Raw genomic sequence first — 26,889 nt, 5'->3', positions numbered from 1 at the left:
TTTAAATTGGTCATTAAATGATCCATAGCAGTAGCTAGCAGTGTTTCCTATTTCATACATGAATACATCCTTTGCACAAGTCTTAAGTGCTGTTATGAAGCTGTGGAGGGTGGCAAAATAACTGTCTGTCCATTATTCTCAGGCATTTTTCTGCTTGTCTTTGGCCACCAGATATGCCTGTATGGCTATATCAAGTGATAAGTTCAGCAGTCATTTTTCTAGTACAGGTTATAAAATCTAAATTTTTGTTGGTTTCCGAGTGGGGGAAAAAAAATTTTTTGTTTTACATACTTTTTTATTTAAGGCCGTTAATTCTGTACTGTACATTTACTTGTGTATATGTTCCAACAACATCCAGCTCTCAGAGAATGAAAGATTACCCATACGTTCTACATGTAAAATGTGCAAACACGCAGAGTACAAATGTTAAATGACAGCTGACAAATGTGACATTAGTGAGCATAGTGAATGCATTAGAGCTGCCTTTATTGGCTCGAGACAGAAGAGAGCAGCTGTGTATAGTTCTCAGAGAGTCACTCATACATAATGAGTTTACTGTGTTTAGAACCGGCTCTCAAAATCTGCGAGACCTCATTCCCAGTGGGCACTCTAGGTCAGTCTTTGAAACTACAGTAAAGTGGCTTTATTTTTTTTCTCCAGCAACAGTTAGAAGAGGAAGCAGCCAAACCATTAGAGCCAGAGAAGCCCATTTCACCTCCACCAACTGAATCAAAGCATCGCAGTCTGGTCCAAATTATATATGATGAGAACAGGGTGAGTTTGCTGCTATTGTTACTTCTGGTGCTCCTATGAGAAACTGTGTTTAGCTATTTTCTTTCCTTATGTCTCAGCAGATCATCCTGGCTTTTAAGAGTACATCTTTTTAATCTTCTTTTTTTTTTTTTTTTTTGGTTGCTTTTATTTTATTTTTATTATATATATATACTGTATATACTTAGTATTTACTAATTTATTATTTAGTATGGTCCTAAATGTTTTCCTTTTGGCAGCTTTTGCCAATTTCAATGCTTTGCTCATACTACAAAAAAAAGAAAAACAAACAACAACAAAAAACAAACTAGTGTGTGTTTGAGATTCACCATCTCCTAATTGTTCCAGTGATCACTAAAATCTCATACAATCTTTAACATGGTAATGTAATTTCAAAATAAATTTTCAGTCTTTTTAAACCTGCAGTTCTAGTTTTAATAATACATGCTGATCCTGCCATGTGGTTCCTTGTTTCTTAATTGGGAGTGAAAACGCTCTGTCCCTGTCTCGCAATTGCTCTTCTGCGTTGTCACACTGGGTTTGATTTACTAACACTGAAGATTGCAAAATCTGCTGCAGCTGTGTATGGTAGCCAATCAGATTCTAACTTCAATTAAGCTGTAACAAAAAAAAAAACCTGGAAGTTGACTGGTTTGTTTGCAGAGCTGCACCAGATTTTGCACTCTCCTGTGTTAGTAAATCAACTCCATTGTCACATGCCCTTTCAGTGGAGAACATAGGTGGCCATCTCAGGTTGCATTGCACTGGCAAGTTCCAGCTTTGTCACCATCAGAGAAGGCGCTAGAGCAACTGGATGCAGCCGCCACTTAAGCGCATGCATGTGGACAGGAAGTGAATGTAAAAGTCTGGAGAAGATCAACATCACTGAGATACAAAAAATAATGAAAAAAAAAGGTGAAAACCTTATTTTCTAAAAGAGAATTTTTTTATTACCAATCCTAGTTTGATACACAGTGCTTAAGTAAACAATTGTCATCTAGTTAAGGTTTACATCCTCTTTAATCAGCCTGGTGAAGTCCCTTTTTATTTAGGTGAACAGAGGTGATGGAAAAAGAGAAATTTAGGGGAAAAGAGTTGATGGTAAAACAGAAATGTTGACTTAAAGTGTTACTAAAGGCAATTTAAAAAAAATTTAAATAACAAACATGTTATACTCACCTGCTCTGTAAAGTTTTGCACAGAGTGGCCCCGATCTTCCTCTTCTCAGGTCCCCTGTCTGCGATCTCGGCTTCTCCTCTTCTTTGTGTGCTCCCCATAGCAAGCTGTGTGCTATGGGGGCACGCTGCGTGCTTGTTTCCAACCTTTGTGTCTACGGAGCCATGCTCCAAAGACAAACACAACCGGACTAAGCCCCATCCCCCTACATAGTCTTTGCCACACTTGATTGACTGCAGCAAGAGCCAATGGCTCCTGCTGCTGTTTGAGTCTCTGTGTAAAGAGGAAGAGAGGGGAGAAGAGATACAGCCGTGCACAGCGCTGATCTCTTCTCCCCTCTCTTCCCCTTCACACATGGAATGGGAAACAAAGGGAACTTAAAAACGTTTACTTTAATGCAAGCAATGCATTAAGGTAAAAAACGTTTTTAGGTTTAGTATCACTTTAAGCCTAGTACACAGGATCAGAAAATCGGTTCAAAAATACCGCTTTCAAAATGATCGTACGATAATCTGATCATTAATACACAGCTTTCAAGAGCTGATAAAGACAATGCATGCAAAATTATTTGAAGGAACAAGCACGACAATTTTTCTCGTACAGTTTAGTATTTGCCCCAAAAAATCGGAAGACCAAGACCACACATGCTCAGAAACGAAAGAATACATTACAATACAATACAACACATTACATCACTTCCGAAGTTGTATTCTGTTTTTTTGTAACTTTAGTAACCTATTGGTTTTCGATATAAAACTAGCCTGCAAAAAAGGCCAATCATTTGTCCGATATCCTACGAGGCATTAAATAACAAGTCCACTTTCACGCAAAGAGCACTTTCTAAAGGCAAGTTCTCTGTCATTGGCCACGTATGCACTGTAAAGACCCATAGAAGTCTTTGAGGCTTGTCTCTTGGCCAGGAACCCTGTAGAAGACTGTGGGCATCATTTTGCAGGTGTGGCCAAGCAGGGAAGATTTGTGGTGTTGGTTGTAAATATTACCTGCAACCGTCAGATATGGTACGTATACTTTTCAGAGGGTGAGGGTGGGATTTGTGATGTCAGTGGAGGGGGAGGTTGCTGGGGCAAAAAGAATAAGTGCACTTTGTCTAAAAGGCACTTTTCCCCGAGAGAAATAGAGGCCTTGAATGGTTACATTTTTATTTCATTCAAGAAATAACAGATTTTCACCAATTGTGAATTCAAACATTTTATGCAAAAGCTTATGAGATAAAATAAGAGGCACTTGTAAAATAACCTGTGAATTGTTTCAATTATTTGTGATTTATTTGTGAATTTACATTCTACAATGTTAGATATACAGTATCTGAAAAGCCTGTTGAATAATTGGAAGTATAGATGTGCAAAGAGCACTGAAAGAGAAAATGATGCCAAACATATATTTATTTATTTATTTCAGGTACTTATATAGCGCTGTCAATTTACGCAGCACTTTACATTCATACATACACATATTAGGGCCAATTTAGACAGGAGCCAATTAACCTACCAGCATGTCTTTGGAGGGTGGGAGGAAACCGGAGTACCGGAGGAAACCCACGCAAGCACAGGGAGAACATGCAAACTCCGTGCAGGAGGCGCCATGGTCGGGAATCAAGCCCATGACCCATTTACTGCAAGGCAGACGTGCTAACCACTATATATGCACAATGTTCAGCAGGTGTTTGGCATGAATGTGGGTTGAATGATTCGTGTGTTAGATAAATATGGCCCATAGCCCCTGAAATCGCATCAATCACATGGCCATTCATCAAAGCTTGCTATGATGCACAGTACATTATCTTTACAAAATTCCAGCCTAGAAAACTATCAAACTTTAGATTTGCTTGTTATACCAATATAATACAAAGGAAGCCTACACAAAGGCTTTGTGTCCTTATACTAGGAACAATCAGAATCATGGTAGGTCCCCTTCTAAGCTATAATGTACATTCACTGGAAAATGTATGACTGGCATAGTGTGCGACATGGAAAGATAGCTTATGTCGTTCTTGTCAGCAGGTACAATAGAGAATCAAGAAATTTGCCTTCTAGCTATATTGCTATGATTGTAACTGAAAAGGATAGTTAGATTGCATGTAATAGGAACAGTGTTCAACATCTATAATTACACATTCAATAATGGATTGCTAAACCTTGGCAGCCTTATCTCAGCTGCAGGAAATGATCATGCTTTTTTTTTTCTTTTGTAAATTCTGTATTTGGAATATACATCTTGACAGGTAGTTATACATGGTCGTAGTAAAAATGTTCTTCCATTACTGATACAGAGTTTATGTGAAACATAATGTAGACAAACAGTGCGCCTGAACACTGGGCCAGGATTATACAGTACCTAGTCAAGTGGTTGTACAGACTGCTTGTTGGGTTATCACAGTAACCCCAGCTATATGTCTCAGTAGAGTCCTCTGGGTTTAATTCTAATATGTAATAAAGGAAGAGAAAAGGAGAAGGGGGTGGAAAGAGAATAGGGGATATTTTGTTTTGGGGGGGTTGCCGAAGGAGGATTAATGTAAAGGGGGGAGGTTAAAGGGGGTGCAAGTGAATAGAGCATTTTGGCTAGAATAATAATTTAGTGGTAATACACTTTTAGATGTGTTTACATGCGTCAAGCATTTTTCCTGTCAAAACACTGCAGTTCCTGGGCACGCTGGCATTCTTTACTTTTCTCTCCCCCTGCCTTTAAACTCTTTGAAAGCCTATGTGCGCATGGCTCAACAACGCTAGCATGCGGGATGTTTAAAAGGCAGGGAAGAAAAACTCACCAGACACACTTGCTGAAATAACGACCAGTGTGCATGGGACCTCGTGATGGCAGAGCACCCTGGAGGAGATATTTCTATATCCTGATACTCCTTGCACATCTTCTAGAATCTGTAAAATATACAAAACAAAATTGGAGCGGAGAGTCAGTAACTCACCGCTGCCTCTTCCAAGGTGCTGATTAAAGGAGATGCACACTCATCTTAACATCACTTAAAAAGCAAGGGCTATTACGGTTATTGGAAGAAAAAAAATGATAGTAGTACTGTGTTGGTCCAGGAGAACTGATACTACCTCTCTTAGATGGGGCCGCTTAATTACACAATTCAGAGGGCACTACATAAATTGTAACTTCCATGTTTAACCCTTTTGATGCTACCCTAGAATACAGTGGTTCTGTGTGGGAATCTTTGCATTTTTTTTGGTGTGATCGCAGTTCACCATGCATTGCAAACAGTGCTTACATAAGACTGGCAATAAGAGGGGTTTCCTGTTGTTTTTTTTATTAGTTTTAAATCACAAATAGCTTTTTTTTCGTTCAGTATTTATTTTCATCAGTATGCATGAATGTCCCAATTTTGGGTTGTGATCTTGGTACAAAGAAGATATATTGACTGGAAGATCTGTAGACATCAACTGAACATTATGCAAACTCAGTTTTTGTTAGCTAAAAGCTAACACTTTCTACATTCCCTGGGATTCTCATGTTTAACGATTATACAATATTGAAAAGCACCATAACTGCTGCTTTACCGGAGAATACCCTTCATAAAGAAGAAGAGGTGCAAATGCATTTTCCTTCTATATAATACAGATAGCTGTGTTTGAGGGTACTTATATTTATTATACTCTTAAACCGCCATTAAACTTAAAACCAAAAATTGTATATATTCCATCTTACCAATTATTAGATGTGGTGGCTGCATCCGTTTTCTTCTCTTTAGCTTTTTCCCCTCTGTTTTTACTGTGACCTGGCCAGTAACATACCTCCTGTATAAGCCTTAGTTCACACTACTGCTACCTGAAAGTTGTGAAAGTTGCAGTGTGACTTTGTCAGGCGGCTTTGAAGCAACTTTCAAGGAATACCTGGGTAATCTTCCTGTAATGTGGGATCCAAAGCACATCAATATAGATGAGGATTCGACTTGGAGGTAACTTCTATTAAAGTCTACGGGGAACATGTCAGTATTCGCCTTGAAGTAGTACAGGAACCTTTTCTAAAGTCAGAGCGATTTCAGTAGTTCTAATTAAGACGGGATTTCACATGTCATGCACCTGGGATCTCACAAGTCGGATCCCAAGTCTCAGTAGTGTAAACCAAGCCTTAGTAAGACTCCACTTTGGAGGAATGAGTATAGGAGACAGCAATATTATCAGTCTGGGGAGGATGGGAGTGTTAAGGCTCCATGCACACTGGCTTACAAAAACACTGCTTCTAGAGGAGTTTAGTGTTTTGCCTGTAGAAGCAATTAATGTTATCCTATGTGTCCATGCACATAGGTAGTCTAGAGGCATTTTTTGAGCTCAGCGTTTAGAGGCACAAAAGAAAAACCCTTTTGTTTTTTAGAACGTTTTCCTGGCACAAAAATGCTAAACACTCCTAAATGCTAGTACAAAAAAAAAACACTCAAAATTCTTTTCTACCAAGAGCACTGACGTTTTCTTAAACCATTGTGCATGGAGCCTAAATGTATTAGCAGATTTGAATACAAATAACAAATTGAAGCCAAACTCCAGCTCACACATAATCCATTACAGCACAGTTTTTTTTTTTCTTTTTGAGATAGAGGTTTTACATGAATAAATAAATGGTGATCATTCGCATCCCCCCTCCCAGTGGTAAGTGGAGGGTCTCGTCCATTTTAAGCTTGTACACTCACCGGACACTTTATTAAGTACACCTTGCTAGCACCAGGATGGACCCCCTTTTGCCTTCAGAACTCCCATGATTCTTAATGGCATACATTCAACAAGGTGTTGGAAACATTCTCCAGAGATTTTGGTCCAGATTGACATGAGTTACTCTTGCCTATCTATCATCTCAAACCAGTCTGTCCATTCTCCTCTGACCTTTGACATCAACAAGGCATGTTTGTCCACACAACTGCTGTTCACTGGATATTTTCTCTTTTTCAGAACTTTTTTTGTAAATTCTAGAGGTAGTTGTGTGTGAAAATCCCAGTAGATACAGTTTTTTAAATACTCAGAGCAGCCCGTGTGGCACCAACAAGCACGCCTCATTCAAAGTCACTTAAATCCCCTTTCTTCCCCATTCTGATGCTCAGTTTGAACTTCAGTAAGTCGGCTTTACCACGTCTAGATGCCTAAATGCATTGAGTTGCTGCCATGTGATTGGCTGATTAGCAATTTGTGTTACCAAGCAGTTTAACATATGTACCTAATAAAGTGGCCGGTGAGTGTACATTCTACTGCAGAGCTTGACCTTCTGAAAAACAGCAAAGTTGCTGGCTGAATCACCAGTTGCAAATAGAAAGACAGCCTAAAAAAGGAAACAAACAGCCATCACATCTAAGAATTGGTAAGCAATATAATGTTTGCTTTTGGGTTTAATACTGCTTTAATCAGTTCATATATTAAAGTGATTATGAAGTCACAACAGCCCTTCATCTGAGATTTTCCTGAAGTTCTTCCCAATTATTTGGAGCGTGAACTTATTTAGGGAGGTAATGGTGCATCTCTCTGTTATGGGGATCTATTAGTTCAGGGAATAAAGGGTGGTGTCATGACTGTGGAACGCAGAACTGCTGCTTGATCTTATTGCAAGCTTCCTCCTTTTATTGTGCAGAAAGGTTCATCTGAGGATAGCAGAGATTGCTTTGTCTCTGCTACATCTCGCTCACTGTCTTCTTGAATTTCCAATTATTCTGAGCCTGATAGAAAAGACAATATTTAGAGGTGTTACATCTGCATTGACAAAAGAAAAAAGATTAAAAGGGCATGTCAACACAGTTTGAAGCACAAAAACTTACTATTGTGAAGTGTGACTTTGCAGAATCTGTGGTTCCCCCAGGAATCTCCGAAAAAAGAAATTATCATGGTGGATATGTAACAACACAAGGAAACTGTCTAACTAGCCAATTTGTAAACACAGCCATCCATCTAAGTGCAGCTTGCTGGAAAATGATTTCTTCAGAGAAAAAAAAACAAGAGTTCCTCTTCCTTGAATCGATGACCTTATATCCTGAAAATGTCAACATAACCCCCCCCCCCCCTCCGTTAATTCTGACACCTCAAGGAGGTATATTTTAAAGGTATACTGCTATAATTCAGCCTGTGGAAAGGGAGAAAGCCATAAAGTGAATCCTAATTGTTAAGCACCTCAATGGCAACATTGGTACACCCTCCAAAAATTTTGAATAAAGGCGCATACTGAAAAATTGTACATACAGTATTTTGTTCCAGATTGCCTTTATAGATCTATATCTTTATATTCCCAAGCTGGCAAAGGGCTGCACTCAAAAAAGTACAATGAAAAATACTTGGTGGGTTTGCCCTGTGGACATGAATTTAATATCATACATTTTGTGTATTAATAAATAGGACTAGTCCTCTCTGTAAACATAGCTAACAAACACATTAACTGCATTATGTTCTGCAAAAAAAATCCTGTACAGACGAGATGGAACACAATTCATCACACTTAAAGCAGAACTTCCCCTGAAAGGGGAAGTTCCGCTTTCCTACCTCCTCACTCCCTTTTCTACCACTTTTGAACTCTGTTATTTTTTTGGGGGGGAACATGTACCTAGTATTCCCACCTCCATCGGATCACCTAGGCAATCTGAGCGGAAGTTCTGCACACCTCCCCCCTCCCCCCCACTTTGCCCTCAGCCTTCTTGGACATGTCACAAGGCACAGAAAGCTGCGGGACCATTCATAAAGTGCAGCACGGCTTGCGCATGCATGCGCAGTGGGAAGCCAGCTGCAAAGCTGCAAGGAATCACAGCTGGCTCCAATGTGGAAACATGCTTTTACTAGGGACCCGGAGGCCAGCAAAGAACCAACCCAGATGAGGACGGCGCTGGATCCCTGGACAGGTTTTTTTTTTTTTTCAAAGTCAGCAGCTACAGGATTTGTAAATTTGATTTTTTTTATATATAATATAGACAAACTCTAGAAATTAATATAATTACTACCTCTAGTTTACAATATTTTTTGCTTTAAAGGGGTTGGTAACCTAGGGCTTTATGAGTGATTCATCTTGACAAAAAGTATAGTTAAAAGCAATATTTTAGAGGTTCCACCAGAATAAGGGATAAGGGTAAATGTTTTAATGTGGACCCTTGTTCCAATGACAACTGTCTAAAAGTGGATGTCCCCTCAAAGGACAATTCCCTAAACAGGACACATACAGCAAAAAATAAACTGACAGGGATTCTAACCTTTTCCCTCACTCTGTGCAAAACCAAAAAGAAAAGTTAGGTTCAAATGTTGCCCATTCAACTTGATGTAAAGTTTAATTTGAATGGGGACCCTAAATGTAAGAGGGAAATCTGACTGTGACACTGATGTAAGGGGGAATTCTGATGGAGACCCTGAGGTAAGGGGGAACTCTGGGGATTCTGATGTAAGTGGGGACTCTTATGGGAACTCTAATGTAAGAGGGGGCACTGAAGGGGACCCTGATGTAGCAGGGGACTCTGATAAGGACCATGAAAAAGGGGGTCCCTTGACATGGGCACTGTGGCTTACGCATTTATTTGCAAATGCATGCAAACAAAACCCGTTGTTTTTAACGTAAATGGTTAGTCAATTCAGTTCTTTTGCGGGCTGGCTGGTAAGTGTGTTGGGAAATCTTTTGTTTGCGATGTGTGTTGCCCTTCCATGTGCACCTTGCTGTAAAGGCTAGTTATAGGTTGGGGAGGTTGCCATTTTTTTGTACAGTTTGTAAAAAAAAAAGGGGCAGCTCTGATGAGAGAGATGCGGTTTGAAATTATTTTCTTTCCACCTTTAATTATAAAAAATTTAATTGGAAGTTCTCTTTTCTGAATCATATAATGATAGTTTAAAAATGTATTAAGTTTTATTAATATATTTAACTGTTTTTTTTTTTTTTTGTATTGAAAAGTTTAGAGACCCCTGAAATAGACAAATGTAATTGTTTTACTCTCCTCTTTTTACTGTCCTCTATTTTCTTATTTATAGATACTAGGGAGTATATTAATAGGGTAGAGGATGACATTTGCCCAAACTTTAGGACTCGTTCACACCAGAATGTGGTGCAGGAAACCCGTGTCCCGTGTGCTTTTCCTGCACCCTTCCTGTTCAAAACTCACTGGCTGCCAGTGTCAATAAATTCTCAATGACACCCCAAGCGCAGATCGCAAATGCAAAGCCATTTGCCTGCACAAGATCACCTGATACTGCAGTACCATGTGATCCAGTGCAGTGCAATTGTTGAAAAGTAGCACGTGCATTGCTTTTGGTGTGATCCGGAGCGATTTCAGTCCATTCAAATGAATGGACTGTAAATCTCACCACACTGAATAACACAGGAATCACAGAGAATTGTGGACCGCATTCATGTGCGATTCAGGTGTGAACCTGCCCTCATTGCAGGTGTATTTTACTGGAGTATGTTTTTAAATTACACTGATTTTTTTCACCAGCAGTAGATGTTTGGTGAATGTCACATACTTTATAAATATGCCTCTAGCAGCTTGGACAGTACCATTTGTGCTGCTATATAGCTATTGCATTGTGAGGGTTATCAGATCTGGAATGCAGGGCTTTTCCACAGAATGAAGTGTCATTCAATCATGAATCTGCAGAGCAGGCTTACTACAGTTGGGTTTACATGGGAAGAAATTGATATCTATGATTCTAAAGGTTTTTATAAGATCATGTAGCACATTTACTGCGAGTGGCTGATAAGTGACTGCTCTGCCTCAGCAGATTCGGGGAGCTTCTTGCAAGGAGTCATTGAGTGCAGAAAAAAGGATATGAATAACAGATCTGTGCCTGTGCATTTAAAAGCCAAGTCAGCAAATGCAATCCCCGCATTTCCTCACATCTCCCTTTTATTGAGTTCCTATTTATCCCTTTAGTATGCTTTTTTTTCAGTTTAAACACAGCTTGCATCTTTCCAGCAGTATGTTTTAATTTGATCTGTTCCAGTATACAAGCAAATGGATCGGTTCCAGTATATAAGCCACATCACACTTTCTGAGTGGGAAAACCTCATTTTGTCATGCTGACCTTTATACAGGTGGATGATTGGTTGGTGGCAATTGTACGTGTGGTATGTTTATGACAGCATTGTAGTATCACGCATGGAGTCTATCAGAACGCTATGGAGGATGCAGTGATAAGATAAGCACATGCTGTTCCTCCTTATGGTCTTAGGAAATTGTCTTTTGTAAATCAAAGCCTTGTTTTTAAAGACTGGACTTCCTCCAGCTGTTCCCCTATCTGTGAATTGTTTTAAGCAGCAATGATAAAAAAAATTACAATAAAATGACTGCCTGTACAGGTTTGACACAGCCATTGAAGTATACAGATAGCTCTTAAAAATTTTCTGTATCCTTCATTGCTATTATTAATCACAACATTCTGCATTAGACACACGTCCTACAGTTTCTTTCACAGTGTTACTTTGCAATCAAATCCTGTCACTGGGCTAATGGAGATGACCTTTAAATGTAGCTAGGTCCCCCAGGATGGGAGATGAGCAGAGGGCTGGTGTTATCATGCTTGAAGCGGAAAGAAAGTGTTAAGAGCATTTTGGAATATGCAGTGCGTGTTCTTCCATGCCGGGTAATGCACTGGGACATTTTTATTAATCTTCCACCTAATAACTGCTCTCCTGCAGGGCCCACTGAGATGGAATGGTATTTGCAAGCAATACACAGCTGCTGAATCATAGGAGCAGGTGACCAGACTATTAAGATGTTTTTACTATCAATGCAGTGCAGAACCAGCAGGCCAGTTCTACATCATATTACAAGGCAAACCAGTGATTGTGTGTGTGTGTGTGTTTGTATGTGTGTGGGAAAAAAAATAAAAAAAACACTTTTTAATCAGAGTATAGCATCATGTCAATTAAACTCCTGGGATATTGATCTGGTCAGTTAAGTAGCAGAGGGGGTTGTAAATCAGTTTCAGCTGCTTTGGTGTTAATGAAATTACCAACAGGTGTACTAGATAGGTAACAATGAGACAACCCCCAAAGCAGGAATGGAGGTCACTGACATTTTTTCCCTACTCATCTTTTCTAACTGTTTTTCACTAGTTTTGCATTTGGCTATGGTCAGTGTCACTACTGGTAGCATGAGGCGATACCTGAGGTTGCACATGCAGTCCAACTCCTCCAGGATGACACATCAATTTGTGCCATTGCCAGAAGGTTTGCTGTGTCTCCCAGCACAGTCTCAAGAGCATGGAGGAGAATTCAAGGAGACAGGCAGTTACTCTAGGAGAGCTGGACAGGGCCATAAAAGGTCCTTAATCCATCTGCAGGACCGGTATCTGCTCCTTTCTGCAAGGAGGAACAAGATGAGCACTGCTAGAGCCCTACAAAATGACCTCCAGCAGGACACTGGTGTGAATGTCTCTGACCAAACAATCAGAAACAGACTTCATGAGGGTAGCCTTAGGGGGCCCTTTGCTCCCTGTCTGGCACCATAGAGCTTGATTGGCATTTGCCATTTAACACCAGAATTGGCAGGTCCACCACTAGTGCCCTGTGCTTTTTTGAGAGTAGGTTCACCCTGAGCACATGTGACAGATGTGAAACATCATTCAGAATGACCGTTTTGGTGGTGGGTCAGTGATGGTCTGGGAAGACATATTCATGGAGGGATACACAGACCTCTACAGGCTAGACAATGGCACCCTGGCTGCCATTAGGTATCGGGATGAAATCCTTGACCCATTATGTTCCTAGCACATTACCCAGCCCATATCAATATAGATATCCAGCATATTTTTCCCGATTGAGATCTGAAGAGCAGTGGAGACCTGTTCTCTGGAGTGGCAAATCATGCTTCTCTGTCTGGCAATTCGATGGACATGTCTGAGTTTGACGATTGCCAGGAGAACAGTACTTTGCCTGACTGCATTGAGCCAAGTGTAAAGTTTGGTGGAGGGGGGATTATGGTGTTGGGCTGTTTTTCAGGGGTTGGGCTTTGCCCCTTAGTTCCAGTGAAAGGAACTCTTAAGGTGTCAGCATAGCAAGACATTTTGGGCCATTTCATGCTCCCAACTTTGTGGGAACAGTTTTGGGATGGCCCTTTCTGTTTCATCATGAGTGCGCACCAGTACACAAAGCAAGGTCCATAAAGACATGGATGAGCAAGTTTGGAGTGGGGGAACTTGACTGACCTGCAGAAAGTCATGACCTCAACCTGATAGAGCACCTTTGTGATGATTTAGAGTGGAGACTGCAAGCCAGGCCTTCTCGTCCAACATCAGTGCCTGACTTCACAAATGCATTTCTGGAAGAATAGTCAAACATTCCCAAAGACACATTTGTAAACCTTGTGGACAGCCTTCCCAGAAGAGTTGAAGCTGTTCTAGCTGGAAAGGGTGGGCCACTCAATCTTGAAACCTACGGACTAAGACTGGGATGCCATTAAAGTTAATGTGCGTGTAAAGGCAGGTGTCCCAATACTTTTGGCAATATAGTGTATATATACCTACACACTATATTGTCAAAAGTATTGGGACACTCCTTCAAATCATTGGATTCAGGTGTTCCAATCACCTCCATGGCCACAGGTGTATAAAATCAAGCACCTAGGCATGCAGACAGCTTCTACAAAGATTTGTGAAAGAATGGGTCGCTCTCAAGGGGCTCAGTGAATTCAAGTGTGGTACCGTGATAGGTTGCCACCTGTTCAATAAGCTCATCTATGAAATTTCATTTCTACTGAACATTTCATGGTCAACTGTTGGTGGTATTAAAACAAAGCAGAAGCAATCGCGAACAACAGCAACTCAGCCACGAAGTGGTAGGCCATGTAAATTGACAGAGCGGGGTCAGTTCATACTGAAGCGCACAGTGCACAGAAGTCGCCAACTGTCTGCAGGGTCCATAGGAAAAGACCTCAAAACTTCAGATCAGCACAACAGTGCATAGAGAGCTTCATGGAATGGGTTTCCATGGCTGAGCAGCTGGGTCCAAGCCTTACATCACCAAGTGCAATGCAAAGCGTTGGATGCAGTTGTGTAAAGCACTCCACCACTGGACTCTAGAGCAGTGGAGACATTCTCTGGAGTGACACATCATGCTTCTCTGTCTGGCAATTCGATGGACGTGTCTGGGTTTGATAGTTGCTAGAATAGTACTTGCCTGACTGCATTGAGCCAAGTGTAAAGTTTGGTGGAGAGGAGATTATGGTGTTGGGTTGTTTTTCAGGGGTTTGATTGTACCCCTTAGTTCCAGTGAAGGGAACTCTTAAGGTGTCAGCATACCAAGACATTTTGGACAATTTTATGCTCCCAACTTTGTGGGAACAGTTTGGGGTTGGCCCCTTCCTGTTCCAACATGAGCCAGGCCTTCTCGTCCGACATTAGTTCCTGACCTTACAAATTCGCTTCTGGAAGAATGGTCAAACATTCCCATAGACACACTCCTACACCTTGTGGACAGCCTTCCAAGAAGAGTTGAAGCTATTATAGCTGGAAAAGGTGGGGCAACTCAATATTGAACCCTATGGACTAAGACTGGGATGACATTAAAGTTCATGTGTGTGTAAAGGCAGATGTCCCAATAATTTTGTCAATTAAGTGGATGTGTGTGTGTGTGTGTGTGTGTGTGTGTCAGTGGACCATTTATCCCAGAAATTCACCATATATTATTCTTTTTTAAACTCGTTGAAAATGTGTACACAAATAAAAGTACATTCACATAAGTTTATTCCAAATTTGGAGTAAAATGCATACATAATTTTCAGAAATAAGAAAATAAAGCAAACCTATATCACTATATTTTTAATTATAAGATTATTACTAGTTTGTTCACCTGAAACAAAAAAAGGCATAACAACTATACTGTTACATCTGTTGATCTGGCTGTATTAAGGTAGCAATCCAGTATCAACATCTTGATGGGTTATGAGCAGGGTACAGGACATTGAGTTAGACTGTAGATATAGGCTATGGTATAGAGTCAGAAATTAAACAGAGGAAGGAATCACTAGTTTAGAGAACTTCCCTGGGCACCTCTCACTTCATATGTTAATTTGTATAAAAGTAGGCTCTGGTTAATCAGTCGTTTTCCACAAACCAATATGGTGGTTAAGGGTAAAGATATTGTTTTCCTAGTATAATATAGTAATAACTGGCAATATTGCTTAGCCCCAGCTGTAATGTCTACTTCTTCAAATATGCCCAATAGGCACCATTTTCGACTACATTAGGGAGGTCAAAATTAGCTGCGATAAACGCAGTAATTACAGCCCAAAATGGTCTGACCTTGTCACAGGTCCAAACCATGTGTAGAACCCCCCCCCCCCCCCCCGTCTTTCTCACATTTTTGTCTTGTAGGAGTGTCTAGATGCATTTGGAATAAATGCATCAGAGTATAATACATTCTATGCAAATATCTCAGTTGCATGCATTTATCCCTAGCGGACATAACCATGGCAAATAACTGGAAATAAGACTTGTATGATCAGGGCAAAGAAATGCTTGTTCTAGCTTGGAGTTGCAGAGTTGTAATTGTGCTTCCACCGCATGTCTAAGTTGGAGATACCTAAAGTGCCACCTAGGAGGGATTCTCAATTCTTGCTGTAATTGCAAGAATGATTTAAAAGTACCCCCGATATATGTGATGTTAGTACATTAGGCCCTGCCTGACCCACTGCAGGCCATCAGAGAGATTAAAAAAAGAGAGGATGATTAGGAGAGGTTATATGCTTCTTTTCTGCCAATAGGTTTAGACAGTGGCTATAAATCCATAGGGAGGTTCTAGTGGTGTTGAGAGTGCGTCTGTAGATTAAATTGGCTAGAGCTTCATATGACACCACTGTGGCTTCAGCTACACCAGGGGTAGGCAATCTTAAAAAGGTAAAGATCTACCTGAACAACATGGGAGAAGTCAAAGATCACCGGGCACAGTGTTGCCTCCTCACACCTGATTTAAACCTTCTCGCAATTACGTGCACTGCACAGCAATCATGGGTTTAAATCAGGTGGTAAAGGGGCCTCATTCACTTGAATGGTTCATGCTTGGCAACCACCAACCATGACAGGGTGTATAACTCCTGCCAGCTGTGACATGTGTACACCCCTGGCCAATACAGCTAAAGGAGGTGCAAGGTAGTAAAAACAGGTGTTAACTATGGGGTTTTACCACCCTCCAAACTGCAAATGTAAATTAACCCTTACTGTTCTGAGCCCCCTATAAGGCTGCTTTGACACTGATGTGCATCTGCAACTTTCCTGGGTTAGATGCACTTTGCCATAGACTTCTATTATATCTCACAGGTGTGGTGACTTTCTGAAAGTCCACCAAAATTTCTGCATTAAAGAGTTTTGGTGCACTTTCAGAAAGTGCACCAAACCTGCAAGATATAATAGAAGTCTATTGCTAAGTGAAGCAAACCCGCAGGAAAGCTGCAAGTACACTGCACTGCACCCGCGGTGTAGGTAAATCACTGTGCATCAGTGTGAATGCAGCTTTATACTATTATGCCCAGTATACTGCTTCACACTGATCTGAAGGTCTCTTCTTTCCTGCTGCTGGCACCACTCTTGAGACTGCTAGCCATGATAAGAGGTGGAGTCTAGTTGGTATCACTCCACATGGGACAGGAGCCAGCACTACAGAGGAAGCACTGGCTTATGCGGCTCTTGCTCCCTATTACAGCTCCAACTTTACATGTAGTCCTTCTGCATTGCACTCTGTTTGATGCTCTGGATGGTGGGTCAGCATGGCCAGATTGTGATCTACCAGTCACCTGGCCGCGATCTACAGGTTGCTGACCCCCACACTACACCATACATTTTCTTAATGTTTCAAGGTCTTTAGTGGGCTATCCTGTTGTATTTATTTTTTATATTGCATAATCGGTATTGTACACATATACAAATTAAAATAATAGGAGTTTCGTTAATGTAGATAAACACATTTTTCTGATGGGAATTTTGAACATCAAGGCTGCACAGTGATGGTTATGGATTCAGAGATGGTATTTTGCCTGCTAAATAACATATATATAGTTGCATGAATAACAAGCCTGTGAAAAAAAAAATATGTCAATCAAGCTCCAACAGTTCATGAATATTTTAGAATGACTCACAGAACCACTGTTGCAAAAAATCTTGTATTCACTTAACTGTGTAGTTAAAGTGGACCGGGATGCCAGATTTGATTTGCTATGTTATAGGGAATATTTATACAAGTTTTGTGACTTAGCAGTGCAACACCCTTATTGATTAACCTTTCTCTTTAATTTTTCCTGAGAAATAGCAGTGCACTATATAGTATGTAACACTGGCCCAGTTGAAATTTGGGCAGTCCTGCAGGGATCAGTTTGTGGGGTCCTCTCAACATATGTTAGTTCATCTTAAATGGACATGTTGGAAAATTATCCATTAATCATTAACAATTGACCAGCCCAGCAGGGATATGTGGGTTCCTCCTGTTGACAGAAGTCGATTGTTTAATTGACTTGTGTTGAAAGGACATATTGGGAATGTTTTCCATCAATCAGCAGCTGCAGCCACTAATATGTGTATTCTGACAGTTGCGGGTGCTACTTTCAGAAAACAATGTTTGCAGTAAGAGGGATTCCTCCATCCACCTCATGTTTGCTGAACAAAAAAATACTGTGTTGTGCCAGCTTAGGTGTGCTTTAGGCACTCCTGTGCATACAGCCTCATGCTGTATATCTGCAGTGTGAGATTTGAAGCACTGCTGCATCTAACTGCTAGTCTCAGGACATGCAAGGCCTCATGCGCCATATGTGTCTAGTTTCTTATTTTAGAGCATTGTTCAGAGGTATAAAAAAATTGCCCAAACCTGCATTCAGAAAGGAGCTTACTGGTATCATTTATGTGTAAACATGTACAGTGCATCCAGAAAGTATTGACAGTACTTATCCTTTGCCATATTTTGTTATGTTACAGCCTTAGTCCAAAATGGATTAAATACATTTTTTTCCTCAACATTCTACAAACAATATCCCATAATGAAAACATGAAAGAAGTTTGTTTTGAAATCTTTGCAATTTATTAAAAATAAAAAAACAAAAAGCAAATATGCCTGTAAGTGCCCATAATTAGGCATCAAAACAAGCATCTTTTATTCTGGATTTTTCCAGGGTCGATAGGAGTATTTTAATATGCCAAGGTGCATGAGGCCTTGGAGTCAGATTTGGTGATATCACTACTGCACTGATCAGTGGTCTCCTTGATGGAGGCTCTGCCACAAGGAAGTATAGCTCTGCCTCCACCAAGCTGTCCGTCTTCACACAAAAACACAGCACAAGGCATGTTAAGTCAGTAATGGGGAAAACAGCTGTAGGGAGACCACAGGCATTACTGGTGACTAGCCCTTTGCCCTCTGCCTCCATTTTTTGAGCAAAGCTTCCAGATTTCAGTTCCTAGTTAAAGCGGTTTTAAAGCCAAAAGCAAATATTTATTATATTGCAGCTTACCAATTCTTAGATGTTTTTCATCTGGTGATCTACGCAGTAAGTCCATTGCTTTTCAACAGATCAAGCTGTCCTGCAGATGTGGCAGTTAGACAGTTGAAACAAACAATTTAACACTTCCAGGGTTTCTTACAATGATTAGCTTTTATGTATGTAAACCTTTTATCTCAAAAGAAAAGTAAAATTGTTGCTGTAACTGCTTATCGAATGTTAATTGAAGTTTGGCTTCAATTTGTTAATTTAAATCTGCTATTTCATCTAAAACGCCCCACGCTAACAGTGTTTCTGTCCAAAGGGGTGCCCTGTGCTCCTCCATCCAGAGTGCAGGCACTCTAATACGTGCACTGTGCTGAGCTACTACACAGAGCAGGTAAGTATAACATGTTTGTTATTTTACAAAGATAAAATAAATGAACCTTTAGTATCGCTTTAAAGGGAAAAAAAGAATTTTAACAACTGTTGTATCAAGCTGCAAGTTGACAAAATTTAAAAAAAAAAGTGAAGGGGGTCTGAATACTTTCCGAATGCACTGTATATTCACAGGTCTTTATTTTCTGTGGAAGGAATTTGGACACATTGGGGTTTATTTAGTAAAGCTGGAGAGTGCAAAATCAGGCTCATTTTTGAACAGAAACCAATCAGCTTCAATAATTTATTGCCAAAGCTGAATTGAACAAGCTGAGGTTAGAAGCTGATTGGTTTCTATGCAGAAGTAAGCCTGATTTTTCACTCTCCAGCTTTAATAAATAAACCCCATTATAACATGTCCTTGGGTGCAGAAATGTTTAAAACCATATAAATAAAGCTGACCTTTGTAAGCACCCCTGGTAGTGTTATATGGTTTGTCTCAACCCTCTCATGTCACGTTTGCTGAACATCTTGATCTGCATGAAAATATGAAGAAAATGTGCATGTAAATGTAAAGAAACATATAAAAGCAAATAAAGTGAAATATAACAGCAATTCATATACTGAATATGATGATTATTCATCACATAACACTAGCAGAGTACAGTATTTTTTTTTGAGAGTAGTGCATGCATAGTAATACACTTTTTAAAACGCAGAGTTTGGTGTGCGGAGCAGTGCAGTGGATCATTGCAGTCTCAATGCATTGATTGCAGCACATCTCACTGTTCACTTTTTTTTTTTAACCAACTTTATTGAAATGTCTCAGAGTGACTTTTCATCAAATTGTATTGCCTGCCATGTGGTATGAGGCAGTGGATTGCCTTGCACTACTTGCCTTACATTAACAAAGGAATGTCCTGGTGTAGTTGTTTTCACTGCACACTGCCCACACACCAACGCAGCGTGGTGGTGTGAACTGGGCACATAGGAGTCAAGGCATTTTGCACTTGAGGTAGGAGTACGCTGGAGTATCTGCCCAATGCAGTCCCACTGTTTCTGGTGTGACATTCGGTTCACATCTGTGCGGGTGGTGCCACTGCGGGACCTGCACAAATACCTGCAACCGCACCACCTACACAGAGGAATGCGGGATCCGCAGGCGGGTGCCATTAATTCTAATGGCACACCACCCACACTGGAAATCACAACAGTACTGGGAACCTCGGTTCCCGTGTGGGTTGCGATTTCCCAAGTAGTGCAGGTACTTCTTCCCTGCGTGTCCCGGGGCATGGAAGTCCATTCAAATGAATGGGCTCTCCTGCCCGTGCAAATCATGGACCGTACAGATGTGAACCAGGGCTTAATGAGTCCTAAATCTGTTTCCTGTGTCTGCAGTGTAATCAGTTCCTAAAAATACTTCCATCTAGGGACCTCTCGTTTACAACAAACTCTCATACCTTCACAATAAAATAATACATTTTCTATTAAACATTGTAATGTAATGTTACCATCTACCTAGTGAAGTGAGATGCTGATTAGGAGATTGCACAATCTTAAAAATGCTGGTGCGTGTGCAGTTCTTGGTTGTGTTCCCTTGTCTGGCAGACCAGTTCCTGCTACAATCTCTCACCTTGTGATTACAAAGTTACAATGTTGCAACCTGCTCAATGGGGAAAAGGAGACACAATGGAGCTAAAGGATGTTTTATATTTAATGATAAAAGAAAGAGCTTTCATGAAAAATGATACTGTTTTATATTGTGTCCTTTATGTTGACTTTTAAAGTTACTAAATAGTCCACGGCTTTAGTGGGATCGGCTTGTTCCGCTGCAAGGTTCATGACATTGAGTGGTTTCAGCAGGAACGTTATTTTAAAGGAGAGAGTTTTCTGGCTCAGGATGAAAGGAGTATCCAGAACAGGGGTTAGTGTAATGTTTGGCTTCGCTTTTAGGGCTCAAGTGGTAGGGGATAGGTTAAGTTCTAAGGACTTTCTTTACGAGGTAGGGGAGTATTATAGGGAAAAATATGCTGTATTTTCAGTAAACACATACAGTATGCTGGGATTTTATTTCAGTATGTAATGTAATAATTATTGGTGTGATTTTTACAATATACTGGTTTGCTCTTGTATATTGCAGGTATTGTTTTAAATGTAGATGAAAAGACTATACAGTCCCTCCTTTGGTTAGTTGAACTTGGGCACTGCCCCCTCTATGTGTTCACTGCAAGAAGTCCATAGGAAATACTCAATACTGTGCCTTTTGTTTTAATTCTTATTCATAAAATGCTGAGCAAAGTGTGGATCCTCTGGCATCTTGCAGTATGTTCTCTGCATCAGTGGTTCTCAACCACAGGGCCATGGCCCACTGCTGGGTCATGACCTTCCTTCTTCAAGGCCTCAAACCATCTGCAGATCCTCTTACCTGCCACGGTGCCTCCCAACTCCATTAGTGCCGCTCAACCTTCCACGGTGTTTCTAGGTCACCTAAGCCAGCCGCCCCTGCCCCCTGCACAGCCTGGCGCAGAGAGCCAGTGACTGACAGTCCAATAAGTCCACTGAAGACTGGTGACTGAGTGATCAGTGGTCTTTAATCACTCAGTTCTCGGTCTTAGAAGCGGTGGGGGACAGATGCAGCATCGGACTGATGCTGCAACCACTTAGGGGAATATAATTGGTTTTTGCAATCTCAAGCTTCTCTTTTAAGCTCCCCCCCCCCACACACTGCAACCCCTGCAGTGCCCTCCAGTCTCCTACGGTGCCTCTGTAAATCCCAAGCACCCTTCTACAGTTGCCCCCAGCTCTGTCCAGATACTAAATCCCTTACAGGGCCACAAAATTTGCTGTGGAATCCCCTAATCTTCCGCCACACAATACCCACCACCTGCAGTGACACCCAGCCCCATCCAGAACCTTTCATAATTTCAATACATATTTTGTACTCCCATACTTTTAATTTTGTGAGTATAAACTTATTTTTACTTTTGGGGTATGAAACATTTTTGCCAATAAGTGAAGGGATGGATGCTGCTCAACCGACCCCAGGAGTCCAATGTTAAGGAATGGCCTCAGACGCCGTATTGGCCATGCCCTCTGACACGTTTCACCACACCCACGATGGCTTGGTCACAGAGGACTCTTGGGGTCAGTTAAGCAGCGTCCATCACTTCACTTGTATTGGCTGACACTGGAATCGCTCGGACTCATGCTCCCCTTTTCTCACTTGCCAGTGGGGTGATCCTTTTCCTTCCACCCATAGCTTGGAACAACGCCATAAAGTATACTTTTTACTATGAAAGCTTTTGGATGAATTTATCGGGCCCTGGTCTCAAAGTTGAAAAACACTGTTCTACATAATACTGCTGAGAACCAGGGTCATATCAAAGGGGGATGGAGGGTGGGGAAACAGAAGGGGCTCCTGGCACAGTGAACTCATGTGAGGAATCCTTCAGGATTGGTAAAAAGCAAAATGTAGTGAGCGCTCTCGCATACGTGTAGCAGCTAGAACACTTGAGGCAACCACAATACCTTTAAAATAGCAATACGGATAATAAAGTGCAGCGCTAAATAATGAATAAATTGCAGCAAAAGTGTGATAAGGTAAATAGTGAAAGTCAGATTGAACAAGTAGCATCCACGGTGATCTCCAGAGAGATGAACAAGATATTTTCCAGAGCCTAATGCCTCAAATAGTAGCAATGCGCACTCACCAGAAACGCATGGATTATGCGCATGTGATAATAATCCTCATAGGTGTTTAATCTGCCATGAGCCAGGTGGTGGGCATCCATCTAAGGGTTGGTCATCACCTTTAGGAGGAGCTGTGCAGAGGGGGGGGGGGGGGGGGGAGCTTAAGACCAGTCAGCACTGAACCAGAGTAAAGGCCCTCTTTAAATAGCCCATCTGGCGCCAATCTTCGCCGTGTGCGTGCATGTGTGCGACCGCGCATTCCTGCGTGCCTGCGCACAACCGGCAGCTCTTCTGCGTAATCTCTTTTGCGCATGCGTGTTCCCAATCGCGATTCTATTTGCCAGAAATCCCTTACACAAGTGTTCAACCGATACAAATCCGCCTTCCTCACCTACACTTCCTCCCTCCATTCTGCCAAGCAAGCCTACTTTGTAATACCTCATCAATACCCTCTCCTCCAGCCCTTTCCGGCTCTTCTCCACCTTCAATTCCCTGCTCTCCCCGCCCCCACCTCCACCGAGTACCTCACTCACCGCCCACGAGATTGCTAACCACTTCCAAAGCAAGATCGACGCAATTCGCAGGGACGTCACCACTGCTCAGAGTTCCGCCCCACCTAGCATCCCTCACACGAAAACCCCCTCAACACTCCTCTACTTTGACCTCGCCACTGTCCAGACCTCCACCCCGCCCAACATTCCTCATGCTAAAAACCCCTCAACCCTCCACTCCTTTGACCCCATTACAACCGAAGAGGTCACTAAGGTCTTCTCTGAAGCTGGCCTTACCACCTGCCTTCTTGACCCTGTCCCCACACAACTCCTACCTTCACCCTCCTCCTCCATCCTACGCTCCCTCACTCACACATCTTTAATCTCTCCCTCTCTACTGGCACATTCCCCTCCCCCCTGAAGCACACGCACATCACTCCCATACTTAAAAAACCCTCCCTGGATCCCACCGACCTAAACAACCTTAGACCCATCTCCCTGCTGCCATTTTTATCCAAACTCCTTGAGCGCTTAACCTAAAATCGCCTAAGCTCCCACCTCACCAACAACAACCTCCTTGATCCCCTACAATCTGGCTTCTGCCCCCTACACTCCACCGAAACCGCCCTACTCAAACTCACCAGCGACCTGCTAACTGCCAAAGCCAATGGCCACTACTCAGTGCTACTACTCCTCGACCTCTCCGCGGCTTTCGACACGGTCGACCACCACCTCCTCCTCAAAAAACTATGCTTTTTTGGCCTCAGAGACTCCGCTCTCTCCTGGCTCTCTTCCTACCTATCCCAATGCTCCTTCAGTGTTACCTATAACACTGCCACCTCCCCCTCACTCCCCCTCTCTGTTGGGGTGCCCCAAGGCTCTGTCCTCGGGCCCCTTCTCTTCTCCATCTATACCTCCTCCCTTGGCTAACTGATACACTCCCACAGCTTCAACTACCATCTCTATGCCGATGACACTCCAATCTATCTCTCTACCCCTCGCCTCACTCCTTCAGTCTCCACCCGAATCACTAGCCTTCTGAACGATATATCAGACTGGACTGCTACTACGGTACCCAAATCAGAGGATACTCTGCCTACCATCACGACCAACAACGCCACCATCAGCCCCACCACGCAAGCCAGAGTACTAGGTGTCATTTTAGACTCCAATCTGTCTTTCCAGCCCCAGATCCAATCAATGACAAATTCATGCAGAATCCACCTCCGCAACATGTCCAAAATACGCACGTTCCTAACTCCAGAAACTACAAAGCAACTCATTCACTCCCTTATCTCCCGACTTGACTATTGCAACTCCCTCCTCGCCGGCCTACCCCAACACAGGCTATCCCTGCTTCAATCTATCCTGAATTCTGCGGCCAGACTCATCCACCTTACCAACCGCTCCGTATCCGCCACCCCCCTCTGCCAATCCCTCCACTGGCTTCCGATTGCCCAACGCATAAAATGTAAAATAATAACATTAACATACAAAGCTGTTCATAACACTGCCCCATACTACATCACTGACCTGATATCCAAATACCACTCAAAACACACTCTCCGCTCCTCAAAAGACCTCCTTCTCTCCAATACCCTGATCTCCTCCTCCCATGCCCGTCTGCCGGACTTCTCCAGGGCTTCCCCCATCCTTTGGAACTCAGTACCCCAATCCATCAGACTGTAACCTTCAGGCGCACCCTGAAAACCCATCTCTTCAGAGAAGCCTACCCCACCCTCACCTAATTTGCTGATCTCCTCCGCTCTTCCCACCACTCCATCCCCCACAGCTATTTCCTTCTCTACCACTCTCCCCTCTCTCCTAGATTGTAAGCTCCAAGGAGCAGGGCCCTCGGACCCCTCGTGTATCGCATTGTATTGTTACTGTACAGTCTCCCATTATAATGTACAGCGCTGAGCAAACCGTTGGCACTATATAAATACTGTATAATAATAATATACCCACAGGAGGGAGGAGCTGGAGGGCGAGAGCACAGCCGACACCTCTTCTTCTTGGCTATCTCCTTCTCTCTACTGCTTTCACTACTCCTGTAGTTAGTTCCCACCACAGTAGCATCTGAGGGGATACAATGGTGGGAGGGACGAAACAAACATTTGTGTTCGGAGGTGTAAACAGAATCTGTGCCAGAAAGGGTGGGGTTTTTTTTGCTGGGAGAGGGTTTTTGGGTGGAGAACTTGTGCTAGGTAGGGTGATTTGTCTCAAAATAGGCAATTTTCAGAGGAAAGGATTTGTGCTGGGGATAGTTTGTGCTATGCTAGGAAGGATAATTTGCGGGGGAGTTTGTTATCTTCAACCTGGCTGCTAGATGTCCTTGTCCCACAATTGCTGAGAACATTAATAGATAGGCCATGTGACTTATCCTCTTCTTGCTACTTTCCTTATTTCCCATTCATTAGAATGAATAGGGCTTCCCGAAACAAGTGCAAAGCACATTTATAAAGCACACAGCATCGCTTTATAAATGTATTGGAGATTTTTTTTTATTAGAAAAGCAGTTAGGTCATGCCTCTGCTTTGGAAATTGGTATTCAGTATTCACACCTGTTCTCTGTGCCAAGAGGACAAATGTACCAAGATTTGTTCTGCTTTACATGAGATTTCTTTTTCATATTCTTTTCTTTAAAATAGATAATCGGGTGATGTGTGCTGTATTCTAAATAGATTTTCTATGTGTTTTGAGGAAAAAGTGTTTTCTTTAGAATAAATTCTACATTTTATTTCACATTTCATAATTTAACACTTAACTAGAACTGTATTGCTTATAGGTTATCTTAGAGAAAATATTTAAAACCTGCTACTCTATTAGGCCTCTTGCACACGGTACTGATGTTTGAGCATCAGCATTTCTGGACGTAATTTCAGACGTTTGTTTTCCACATATTTACGCGTATGTACATTCATGCTTACGATACACCCCTATGCAAAATCCTTTAGTAGTTATGCACATATGCCCGTACTTGCGTGCATATATGTCTACCGGCGCAAAATACTGACTAGAAATGCCAATTTTTTTTTTTTTTTTATAAATAACTAAAGATTATGTAGCGCCTGTGTGTACAGGTACATTGTAAACAATGTGCTGCATTTTAGATCAGTAAGAAAAAACTCTTACTGAGCTTTTTCAAGCTGCAGTATGCAAGAGGCCTTACACTATTATCCAGCTGGCCAAGTGCCAAAAGTAATATGTTAAAGGCACAATAAACTCTGGTTTAAAAAAAAAATCTATTCAAGTATGTAAAACGTACCTTCTATTGCTCTCATCCTTCAAATTCCTTTTTTTTTATTTTTGTTGATGTCCAATTTCCTGTTAGAGGGTTTGTCTCTATGGTCCCACTGTATGTGGGAGCATAGTCACCCCTTCTTGCTGGCTTTTGAGAAGATCTAGGAACTATGGACTATGGGCTTTGTATTGCGCATAAAGTAGTACACATGACGGCAACTATCATGCACTGGCCATTCCAAACACATGGATGAGGGGGGGAAAGGAGAGGTACGGGACCTGATAAAGGACATTACACGGAGGCAGAAAATGTAGAATAATATTTCATGAATAGAGTAGAGGGCAATAAAGTAGTTGAGGTATATGGATTATTTTTGGAGATAAAGGATATTGTTCAGTTAGTGTCACGTTAAGAAAAAGATCATCGGTTATTATTATTATAATACAGAATTTGTATAGCACCAACAGTTTACTCCGCACTTTCTAACTTGACTGTATAGTTACAATACAATTCAATACAAAAGGGATCAGAGGGCCCTGTTTTATAGAGCTCACACTCTAAAGGCTTACAATCTAATGGCATGGAAGTGGTGCCCTCCTTTCAGTGTAATCCATCCAATTTATATATATTTTTTTATTCTAGTTTATACAAGGGTATCAGTTGAAATGAAATGAAATAATAAATATTCTAAAAAATAACCAGTTTTTTGTGTTGCATTATGACAGATGACCACTAGGTGGTTTCCTTACTCTACTATGGAAATG

General features: G+C 41.6%; 1 protein-coding gene across 19 annotated transcripts in view; it reads left to right on the top strand.

Annotated features, from left to right (window-relative positions):
- Positions 1-26,889, top strand: part of NCOR2 (nuclear receptor corepressor 2) — a 708,717-nt gene that overhangs the window by 347,104 nt on the left and 334,724 nt on the right. For all 19 annotated transcript variants that reach the window (XM_089653704.1, XM_089653697.1, XM_089653690.1 and 16 more), the window contains exon 6: positions 661-774. In XM_089653704.1, coding sequence (XP_089509830.1) covers positions 661-774 — 114 coding nt within the window. The remainder of the gene's footprint in view (positions 1-660; positions 775-26,889) is intronic.

The sequence above is a fragment of the Staurois parvus genome, unplaced genomic scaffold, assembly GCF_062004578.1.
Source record: "Staurois parvus isolate SC_StPar_1 unplaced genomic scaffold, SC_StPar_1.0 ptg000719l, whole genome shotgun sequence".
In the NCBI taxonomy this organism is placed as follows: domain Eukaryota; kingdom Metazoa; phylum Chordata; class Amphibia; order Anura; family Ranidae; genus Staurois; species Staurois parvus.
This window is presented reverse-complemented; position numbering and strand designations above follow the sequence as displayed.